The 11,804-nt window shown below is 36.3% G+C and overlaps 1 protein-coding gene across 3 annotated transcripts; it reads right to left on the reverse strand.

Moving 5' to 3' along the window:
- Positions 1-402: 402 nt before the first annotated feature.
- mettl22 (methyltransferase 22, Kin17 lysine) lies at positions 403-10,808 on the reverse strand. 3 transcript variants are annotated; one of them, XM_056258195.1, is made up of 11 exons: positions 10,712-10,808; positions 10,221-10,362; positions 7,541-7,801; positions 7,409-7,449; positions 7,186-7,330; positions 2,675-2,746; positions 2,113-2,166; positions 1,742-1,822; positions 1,460-1,562; positions 850-1,018; positions 403-611 (listed from the first exon to the last, which is right to left on the reverse strand). In XM_056258195.1, the coding sequence occupies exons 2-11, from the start codon at positions 10,324-10,326 to the stop codon at positions 579-581; spliced, it is 1,065 nt and encodes a 354-aa protein (XP_056114170.1). In that variant the 5' UTR covers positions 10,327-10,362; positions 10,712-10,808; the 3' UTR covers positions 403-578. The 3 variants fall into 3 exon arrangements, with proteins under 3 accessions (XP_056114170.1, XP_056114169.1, XP_056114171.1); XM_056258194.1 differs by having other exon boundaries at positions 10,644-10,755; XM_056258196.1 differs by lacking the exon at positions 2,113-2,166 and having other exon boundaries at positions 10,644-10,756.
- Between the last annotated feature and the right edge of the window lie 996 nt (positions 10,809-11,804).

Here is an 11,804-nt window from a genome sequence, read left to right on the forward strand (position 1 = left end):
ATACAGTGAGTCATTTCTTCCCTGTTGCACCTAAAAACTCACTTATTCTATTCTATGCACGCGCACACGCACACACACACGATGCATATATTTTTTAATGTATTGGATGCAAATGTAAAGATCTACAAATATCTACAGTTTAGGTCATAAAATGAATAAATAAATATATTTGCATGATGCTCTTCAGTATCTTACAATTTATATTTGGTGACACACATTTTTGGCATAGGTAGTAATAATATTATATAACCTCAATCACAATAAATTTGTGTTTGTTTTCAACATTTCATAAAATGTCAAAAGAATTTCCATAAGCTCTCCCAATGATTCTTTGAAAAACTTGCCCCAAACCAACTCTAAAAATTCAAGCTGGTCACAGTATAACATGCATAAGCACCAACATTCTCGTCTGAAATGGCATTCCTTTATAATTGTAGTTTTTAATGAACAATTTAAGAGCAAATTATCAAACTTAAGCCTTTGAATTTCACATTATAAGGAAAATAGGAATTACAAAGACAAATTCATTCTGCAAACATGGTGTTAAAAGGAAACTTAAAAACCTGTGGTGTTACAAATTAAAGTCTTTCTGCTGTCACCTTCCAAAGTTCCTGCAGAGGAGCAGAGGATAGAATCCTTAATGAAATACATTTTGACACTGTTAATCAGAACACAATTTACTACAAGCATGAACAGCTCCCTCTAATGGCACAAATGTTCAACCACCATTGTTTTCATTGTGCTTTATAGATAAAATGATTGATTGATACTACTGTATATGATACATATTTAAAAACAAACAAACGATTGAATTATTTATAATTATAAATACAGACAAGTGCTTCTCACCAGCTGGTCCACCCTTTCATACTGAAAGAACTGTGAAAAGGAGATCTTCACAGGCTCAACCGTGAAATTCATCTTTCCATCTGTCATCTGCTGTAACTGGTTTAGGCAGTGACGGAAGTGATCATAAGCTTCACAAGCCACGTCCATATGTCGAAGAGTGAAGTTCAATCTGAATTCAGAAATACAGTTCAAAATACAGAAACCATTAAAAATGGAACAAGAGGTCTAGGTTTTTCTTGGTTAGCATGGCCCTGTTAGCCACTGCTGATAAATGCCATAAATACACCAATCTGGAGGCAAAATCATCTTTCTCTGACTAAAAAATAAATATCATATATTTCATTAAAATAGATGATTTTCCTAAAGTATACGAATTGTTCTATTTATTTTATCATGTATTCATTATTTTATTTAAAAGTAACATACTTTGTTAAGCTAAATATATAATAGCTAAATGATTTACCTAATGTATAATAATAATTATGGACTAATTATTTTATTTAAATTTAATTTATTACTGCTGACAGTTACAATGATGAATGTGAATGGAAAAAATGAGCTACAAGGATACGTGACTGATTTGAATGTCTTGGTAACAGGCCATTCTAACCTCTTTTCTATGGAGATGTAGGATGTGCTGGGGTGCCGCATGTTGCTGGAAAGTCTATATAGTATTCTGAACAGAGCGTCTGTAAGATCGTCATCATAGCACACTGAAGGGGAAGTACAAAACATTGTTAAAAAATAAAAAATTTCCATCAATCAGGCTTTTATCATGCTCACTGAGAGCATCTTCAGTAATTCATTCAGTACGACGTTAATACTCTCTCCAGTTTGTAGTAAGGTAATGAATTCATTGTATAATTATGAAAAGCACTCCTTGCAAATGTACCATCTGCTGCGATCAAAACCGTGGTATTATCATGCAAGTCTGCTACTTCTGCGTCAGTCCAGCAGAACTCCAAATCAGCATCTGGGGAGAGTTGAAATATGAGGTGAAATGAGATGACAACCACATGTTGACTTTCAGAAGTCCTATTTCACAAGTCAGCATCACTGGTATTATGAGTGTGAGAAAGCCCTGTGAATTATACTGTGTCAACCGCCCATAGATAGCCGATACTTCCCACTTAGAAATGGATTCTACAGAAGGTGAGGAGACTGCACAGCTCTAATAGATATAACTGGTCATGTTACGATCGCAGTTCTGGCTCTGATCCACACCCATTAGCATCTCACACCTGATGTTCCTTGAATTCTTACCTGTGCAGAAATCATCTGCCATCCAGTCCAGTTGGCGCACCTTTATTTCGCTCTCTGATGGATGTTTCGACGGGAAATCAAGATGAAGGAAAGAAAAAGAGCAAATACAATTTTCAAATTTGTATGAAATTCATTTTTTAAAATGACACTTGAACTATTTATGGAAGCCACCTATACGAGGAGTGATGGTTTGAATAAAATGGCAGACCAATTGGATTACATCAATGAGCTCATGTTTTACCTGACAGACTCTTTCGTTTACACATATGATGATGTTGACATTAAGACAGAACATTATGTGAATAAATTAGCTTTTTGAGGCTCTTCAGCATGAAACGGATCAGTGTTTGCCGTGTGTGTTGCACAGTGTTACTTGTGCTGTATTTTACTAAAGAACTGGCATGGTTTGTTTACACAATTACAGAGGCACAAAACCGAGGAGCACATGGCACAGGCGCTCTGCCAGAGGAAGTACTCCTACCTTATGACACATTATCAACATGAAAAGCTGTCGTTAATGAGAGAACGCTGCTTGAAATCCTGATATGGTGTTAATGTTTACCTTGGGGTTCAAAGTGCTGCTTGTTCAAAGTCACATTTCTCTGACACATGTTCAGAAGGTCTTCACCAACATCTACAAAACACAAAGAGGCTTTCATTTAGTGAGCTAAAAACCTTCATCCATAATAACAAGCTATTTATCTTCTGAAGCCAATCACAAAGCTAAAATGTTTTGAAATGTACTGTGACTAATTCACACATTGGCGCAGTATAAAAGACTACTAAAAAGAAAGATGAGACTATTATACTAAATGAGACTGAAAAAGGAGAAAACAAATTAGTGTCTTATTATATAATGATAGTTACATTACACTGATATGCTAACGTACTATTGGTGTAAATTTAAAAAGAGACAAAATAAAAAGGTTTAATAAAGTCCAATAGTCAATGTGTGGACATGAGTAAATGAGTTATGTACATTACTTACATTTCTATTTAGTGGCCAACAGGGATGCACAATATACAAGTTACATATCAGTCATCAGCCAATATGAGATATTTTTTAAAATCTTATCAGCCTATATTGAATATTTTATTGTGCACGCTCATTTCCCATATTTTTACATGTAGATTACCTTTGCCATCATCAAACGGCCACTTAAAGGTCATTAAAACAAATTTGAATGAAAAAAATATACATCATATATTATAAATAACAATAAAAAAACACTGGTAGATGTAATTATAAGCAAATCTCAAAATGAATATACATTTTTCATATTGTACATTTATAATGTTATAATGTAAATTCACTTCGGATTCACACATGACTGACTTTATTTTTCACTTTAAGAGTTTTATTTTTTATTTCTTGAGACAAAATATGTCAGCATTTTGAAATTGGTCATTAATTGATTGCCACGACATAAAAATAATCAGCTAATTGGCATCATCCATTATATTCGTGCATCCCTAGTGCCCAATGTGTTTGTGGACTATGAAACCTTTTAATCCAGTTCATGCCTGATTTGCATGAACATTTCTTTCTGCAACATATACATATTTAGCAAATTTGTTTTTATCACAATCTAGTGGTGCCCTAAAGGCTCCTTCCAGATTTTTACCAACTCACAATAATCTATTGTAATTCCCCGAACAGCGGAAGTCAAATAAAGAGAGGACTTAGAAAAGGTCCAGCACAAATCTCAAAGGAGGGAATGTGTTAATGAATACTGTAACAATTCACATAAAGCAATTAAACCACTGGCTTCTCCAGTCTACTCAACAGTGAAGTTATAAATCAATGTTTCTCTCTCTCTATCAAACATTCCAGAAAATGAAAAAGGTCTTGTCACAAACCTAAGAGCAACTTTTGTCCATACGCTACGAATATACACTGACACAAAAGTCTGTCGAGAATAACATCTGGGAATAAAATCTACAACGTGCCTGTGTGTGATTTGTTCTGCAATCTTGGAGACTCTTTGAAGATAATGCTGTCGTTTATTGTCTACACTAAGCCTTCCCAAGCTCTTTAAAATGACGGCTCTATCTACTTCCACTGATCTAATAACATCAATCCAGAGTCATACAGGCAGAAAGGGCTCTAATAAGTGACCTTCTTTCCAAAGAAACCTGGCTGTTAAAAAAATGTACAGAAAAAAATGAAAATGGCAGCAATCATCAGAAAAAAACCATGGCAATCACTGCTTTCACACTACTGCCAAATGTTTTTTCTTTTTGGGGGGGGGGGGGTTCTTGACACTGAATGGATACTGTCCATTGTACGAATGCTACTAAACCATCCTTTGACAAAGCTGGATTTTTTTCAGTGTTCATGAGCATGGAGCACGATAGCAAAAATATTAACCATTTGCAATTATTTAATTTGAAAATAAAAATTATAAATTTAGTCAATTATTGTAATCCTTGTATTCTGACTGACTATTCTGGGTGTCCCTTTCCCACTTAACTGACATAATCTGTCAAATTAAACCACCTGTATCATATTCTTTGGACCCTCTTCCTCCATCTCATATAGTGGAAGTGCTGGACACTATTGGTCCGTGTATACAGTTAATAGTTGTCTTATTAATGGCTGTGTTCCATCCTGTTTTAAACATGCAGTGATACAGCCAGTTCTTAAAAAAAAGGCTAATCTCGGCCCATTACTAATTTGAACTAATTATTGTCCCATCTCAAAAACTACATTTTCTTTTTAAAGTACTGAAGAAGGTTTTATTAGAAAAAAATTAGACAGGTTTCAGTCTGGTTTTAGAGTGTTGAATGATCTGTAACTGAGTATTGATTCAGATGACGTTCTGGTTCTTTTGGACCTTAGTGCAGCCTTAAACAAAAGTGATCATTCAAATAGTGTGAAACTTTTTGAGCAGTATGTTGGAATTAGGGGATCAGCATTATTTTGGTTTTCGGCCTTTCTTAAAGGATGAACTTTTTCAGTAGCTATTGAAAACCTCTCCTTTTCTGCAGCTTGTACATGTGGTGTGTGCTGCTGGGTTCTATTCTAGGCCCCGTTTTGATGTTCCTGCATCTGCTTCCATTAACCAATATTTTTCGTAAGCATCAGATTTCATATCATTGTTATGCAGATGATTAAAATCAGATAAGAACATGTCCCTTAAGAGATTGTTCGACTGTTTAAGCGATATTAAAAGCTGGATGGCGGAAAATCTTCTTCAATTGAACAACTCCAAAACCGAAGTGTTAGTTTTTGGTCCATCTAAATGTAACAATATCCTTTCTAAAAGTCTTAGCCTTATAATCAACACAGTAAATTCTCAAGCAAGAAATGTATGAGTAATTTTTGATTCAACACTCAAATTTGATAAACAAATAAATGCAGTTGTTAAATCAGCATTTTTTCAGCTTATGAAATAGGGTTATGGAATAGCTTGCCCTCGTACTTACGATCTTCCTCTTCTATACAGGTTTTGAAATCTTTGATTAAGACGTATATTTTTATATTAGCTTATGAGTTAATGAGTTACAGCATTGCTGAGGTCATAATGTAGGGTTTGATGTATTGTATTACTTGTTACTATTTTTCTTTTTTTTTGCTCTTGCAAATTTGTGATTGTGATGATATGATCTGATTTTATTGCCATTACTCTAATTTACTTGCTTGTGCAGCACTTTGGTCAGCCCTGCCATTATTAAATGTGCTATATATACTGTATATACACTCACCGGCCACTTTATTAGGTACACCTGTCCAACTGCTCATTAACACTTAATTTCTAAGCAGCCAATCACATGGCGGCAACTCAGTGCATTTAGGCATGTAGACATGGTCAAGACAATCTCCTGCAGTTCAAACCGAGCATCAGTATGGGGAAGAAAGTTGATTTGAGTGACTTTGAACGTGGCATGATTGTTGGTGCCAGAAGGGCTGGTCTGAGTATTTCAGAAACTGCTAATCTACTGGGATTTTCACGCACAACCATCTCTAGGGTTTACAGAGAATGGTCCGAAAAAGAAAAAACATCCAGTGAGCGGCAGTTCTGTGGGCGGAAATGCCTTGTTGATGCCAGAGGTCAGAGGAGAATGGCCAGACTGGTTCGAGCTGATAGAAGGGCAACAGTGACTGAAATAACCACTCGTTACAACCAAGGTATGCAGCAAAGCATTTGTGAAGCCACAACACGCACAACCTTGAGGCGGATGGGCTACAACAGCAGAAGACTCCACCGGGTACCACTCATCTCCACTACAAATAGGAAAAAGAGGCTACAATTTGCAAGAGCTCACCAAAATTGAACAGTTGAAGACTGGAAAAATGTTGCCTGGTCTGATGAGTCTCGATTTCTGTTGAGACATTCAGATGTTAGAGTCAGAATTTGGCGTAAACAGAATGAGAACATGGAACCATCATGCCTTGTTACCACTGTGCAGGCTGGTGGTGGTGGTGTAATGGTGTGGGGGATGTTTTCCTGGCACACTTTAGGCCCCTTAGTGCCAATTGGGCATCGTTTAAATGCCACGGCCTACCTGAGCATTGTTTCTGACCATGTCCATCCCTTTATGGCCACCATGAACCCATCCTCTGATGGCTACTTCCACCATGTCACAAAGCTCTAATCATTTCAAATTGGTTTCTTGAACATGACAATGAGTTCACTGTACTAAAATGGCCTCCACAGTCACCAGATCTCAACCCAATAGAGCATCTTTGGGATGTGGTGGAACGGGAGATTCGCATCATGGATGTGCAGCCGACAAATCTGCGGCAACTGTGTGATGCCATCATGTCAATATGGACCAAACTCCCTGAGGAATGCTTCCAGCACCTTGTTGAATCTATGCCACGAAGAATTGAGGCAGTTCTGAAGGCAAAAGGGGGTCCAACCCGTTACTAGCATGGGGTACCTAATAAAGTGGCCGGTGAGTGTATATACACACACATATATATATATATAATATAATATATATAACAGCCTTTAGCAAGGGAATTATCAGCATGAACAGTCGCTGATCCATTATTCTCAACTTTTGCTCGTTTTAAAATGCACTTTTTTTATTTAAACTACTAAATCAACTCAATTACATCACCACCTGTGCAGTACACCGTTTTAGCCACCATTGCCATGACAATGCTGGTCAGTCCCGTTCCAGCTCCAAGCTCAAGGACAGTAGCGGCTTTGAACATGCTTGCTTGTGCCAGGATGAAATCAGCCAATAGGAAAGCACCACGCCAGATCTGCAATGAAAAACAACAACTTTGAACATGTAGTAGAGTAGACGTACTGTACAATTACCCATTCGTTGCTGTCCTCACCTGTTTCCCTACATCCTCCAGAGACGTCGCCATAGTATGCTCTGTTTAGAAGACATTTAAAGAGATGCAAGGTGTCATACGATATGACAAAACAATCCATTAAATCACTTAAATCTCTAACGCAACCCTCACCAATCCTAATGATGTCACGGGCACCATCCTCCTCCTCAGAATCTTCATTCTGGTCGGTCAGCGTCACTGCAGATTGACTGAGGATAACGGGACATACTGCATCTCTGTTACAGGTGGGGTATCTGGGCCTTCTCACCACATCCAGGTCCCCATCTTCATCCCACTGAATATTTGATGCATCAGAGTTCTCATGGACAGGTGAATCACAGCTTGAGTCCTTCCCATTGTAATCCCGCAGAATCCTAAACTTTGAAGTGAAGACTAGACATACAAATGCCAATCCATTTTTAGATAATACACAAAAGGTGTGAACTCATAACTGGCTTAGAACAGTCACACCAGCCTCAGCTACAGCAGATGCAAAGATCTTAAGTCAGCTACAGTGTGATGAGCTAATTATTGCACTAAGTAGATATGTGATTTCTGCCTTTTCTGCAGTGGTAATAACCATGTATTAGTCTGTCTGGTGCCATTTGACTGGGCCATTGATCCAGTACTAAGAAAAGAGTCTCTACATCATTTAGATGGATTTTTATTCGTGGTAGTGGAAAAAAAAGACAAAAGGTATTGATTAAACTGATTTGTATGCTTTACCGAAGAGGCTGTAAATCTTTCTACATTCACAACTGAAAGACACATACTTTTTTTAAACTGATTAGGGTCATTTATAAGGTTAGTCAAGATTTCTTGAAACCAAACTGACTTAATTTTTTTTTAAAACATTGTTTGGCCTTTAAATAATTTTTTGACTATTGTAAATTTAAAGGTTTATTTTGTTTATATGCTAATGTTCAAAAGTTTGGGCTTTTTCTGAAAGAAGTATCTTGTACTCACCAAAACTGCACTTATTTGATGTAAAATACAGTAAAAACAATATTTTTAAATATTAGTAACTTAAAATAACTGTTTTCTATTTTAATATATTTTAAAATGTAATTTATTCAGTTGATGGCAATTTTCAGCATCATTACTCCAGTTTTCAGTGTCACAGGATCCTTCAAAAATCATTCTAATTTGATGATTTGGTGACCAAGAAACATTTATTATTACTATCAATGTTAAAAACAGTCGTGCTGCTTAATATTTTTGTGAAAACAGTGATCATTTTTTTTCAGGATTCTTTGATTAATAGAACGTTCAAAAGAACAGCATTTATTTTAAGTAGATTACTTGCTGATCCCAAACTTTTGAATGGCAATGTATGCAATGCATAATTATATTATTAATGCATTTTATTATCTGCATTTAGCATTGTTTTCCCTGCTGTTCACAATTAGAACTGACCTGCAACTAATTTTTGAGTCTGAGAGTCAAACGTTTAAAATGGAGCTTTCTGGCTGATGGATTTCGCACAGCATGCATCTTATTATTCAAGAGCAGAACCATAAGGCTCGGTTTTACAGTGTAAGCTCCAGTCTAGCGTTGTAAAAGTCATCTCATCTCTGCTGTTCAAAATCAGGCTCTTTTTGTTTTTCTAAGAGTAGTGATAGGTCGTATATACAGTATAATTTCAGCTTCATTTGAGCCTAGCTGCTTTGGTGAGAAATGAGGATAATGAATCTCAGCCTATGCAACTGCGCTCATGTTCACATTTGGAGTTTAAAGGCCAGAATAGGCCACCCAGTAATGCTGTCTATTGCACAGTTTTTAAACCTTAAAATAAAAATAACAGAACCTTGCAGTGATAAATGTTGAGAGCTCTGGCATTATCAACCCTGAACACATTGGAAAAAAATACTTTGCAAAAACAATGGAACAAATTGCTGTGTTTATTCAGTTTGGCCACATAAGAAAATCCTACTTTAAGCGTGTATGTGTGTGTGATTATAAGTTTGAATTGACTACCTGCTGGTCATTCTTAAGTTCATAGGTAAATAACTTTCTAAAGGTAAACCTGTGTACAGGGAATGGTTAACAGTCAGTGCATAAATACTTAAGGCACACATGGAAACCAAATAGACACGGGACAAGGCTATTAACACAAAAGGTTTTAGTCAGTTAAGATAAACTCTCATACATGTAATACAGAGCACGGAAATTTTGTTATCTGTAATCATGCCAAAAATAAGTGTCAAGTGATGGAAAAAAGCAGAAAGCAAGAAATTGCAAGTAAACAAAACAAAACATGGTGTAAAGGAAATAGCTATAGGCTCAGAATAGCATACTAACATACACCTACACATGCAGTATTTAGTGTGTGTATACTGTGCACAGTATGCATGAAATACCAGGAAGACACCACAGACCTGCAACTCATTTTTGGTTTGTGACCCTGCTACTATGAAAAAAACTACTATGTAACACAAACAGTACATCTCATTGGTTGACTGGAATGTTGTTCCAGGATCAACAAGGATGTTCTACTTGGTAAAATCGCATTCACCTGTGGTATATACACTGTGCACAGTATGCATATTAAATATAGCATGCATGAAATAGCTGGGAAGACCCACCACATTATCCTTCAGAAATCATTAGCTATATTATGCTGATTTGGTCTTTATAAATCATAAAATATATAGCTGTCTTTAAGTTTTAAGTCTTAGGATGAGGGTCCCTCAGACGAGGATGATCATATTTGGGAGATTGTGTAAAAAATGGACAATTCCTACAGTAGGTAGTTAGTATACAATCAAAGCATAAGCAATAAGATGCACAGATGTCTCCCAGCTCTCCTTACCTGGCTGTCCTACGCCGTTGAGTCTCTTCATGAGATGGCAAGCGTTTGGTAACAGCAGGTGCACATCAGACAGAACAGTGTCACTTCTAAATGTGACCTGGTCCATGACCACCCCTGCATGGCACCCTATCAAGGTCGAACTCTGGGGAACAGGGCAATTTCAATCAAATACCTCATCGTCCTTCTTGCATGCAGTCGGAGAGATTATAAGTCTGGAATTCTACACGAATGGAAAACTATTTTAAGACTATTTTCAGACAGTTCTACTCTAAAGGGAATAAGCAAGTGGTCTGGTGAAGGATCCAGACCACTTGAGACTTTTGATTTCATAGAGCTTTTGTTTGGGCTCGATTGAAAGCGATTATTCTTTTCTAAGTAGAAGAAATATCTTAAAGTGGGCGTGACCATGCGTTCAAGAAATACTCTTTCTAACCGTTCCCTTAATTTTTTGGGTTAACCAGGAAGCTAAACAGAGAGTAGTTGATATTTACCGAGTAGATGTCGAGGAGGAGTTTACATATTTTGTAGTGTAGTCAAGTGCATTAGATCATACTAAAATATGAGCGTAATAATATGAAGAGATACCGTAGATAAAGGTTATACGCAGCTTACGAGAGGTTAGACTTGCATTAGTGTTACATTAAAAGCAGACCGTGTGTGTAAAAACCTTCTGAAAACAGTTCCACAGCAGAACGCACTTGACACTTTATAATCTTTATTCACTTTATTTCATTTTTATTAATATTATTTTATTATTTGGCACATTTATAATCTGAAATAATTGTATTATTATCAACTCTTTTTTACAATGTGTGTTAGTTATTAGGCTATAATAATTCATTATTGTTGATTATATTGATATGATAATACTTGTTATTAATACAACGTTTATTATTCATATTATTATAAATTAATGATAAGATGCTTATTATGTATAAATGCAATCATGACCCCAAAATTAAATTTCGTTTTTTATTACTGACTACACTTTATTTTAATGTGTCCCTGTTGCAGTGTAATTATAGGCTACATTTCAGTACCGAGTTATATTATATATTTGGTTCGGGGTTAGTTATGTAATTGTGCCTAATTTTTAGTCATTATGCCTATTAGTAAATACATGTGTAGGACACATTAAATTAAGGTGTTACCATATTATTTTATTATTTGGCACATTTATAAACAAACCGATTTGTTTTGTTTGAACTAAAATGACTACAACTTGTAAAAACTAATATTAGTTTTCTGATCGTAAACGGATGAAGAGAAACCAGCCTGACACTTACTGGACTCTGAAAGGCTGAAAGACCAATCAATTCAGAGATCCCTATGGTAGTCTAATACAAACAAACAAAGGTTTGCATACTCGAGGGGGAATTATATGTTGCAATTACGTCTATATCTAATAATGTTTGTGTTTTTTAACAATCACCAGCGGTATTTGCGCACTCGCGCGCATCTGAAAGTGGAGCATACTGCCCTCTTTCAGTGAAATCGCATAGCCTATAGTAGTAATGGGTAAACAGCACAGCATCCAGCGAGGGGCTTACAGATGGGTAGCGTCGACGCTGAGGGAAAGGAACA

The sequence above is a fragment of the Rhinichthys klamathensis genome, unplaced genomic scaffold (genome assembly GCF_029890125.1).
Source record: "Rhinichthys klamathensis goyatoka isolate OS25496 unplaced genomic scaffold, OSU_Roscu_1.1 h1tg000149l_1, whole genome shotgun sequence".
Classification (NCBI taxonomy): Eukaryota; Metazoa; Chordata; class Actinopteri; order Cypriniformes; family Leuciscidae; genus Rhinichthys; species Rhinichthys klamathensis.

Bases quoted from the DNA above. Each gene is read 5' to 3' on its own strand.
- mettl22 (XM_056258195.1), bottom strand. From the start codon at position 10,326: ATGGACCAGGTCACATTTAGAAGTGACACTGTTCTGTCTGATGTGCAC. The intron at 7,802-10,220 runs GTAAGGAGAGCT...TTGTATGTCTAG, and splicing joins CAACGGCGTAGGACAGCCAG to TCTTCACTTCAAAGTTTAGG. The intron at 1,563-1,741 runs GTACATTTGCAA...CTTCCCCTTCAG, and splicing joins GGTTTTGATCGCAGCAGATG to TGTGCTATGATGACGATCTT.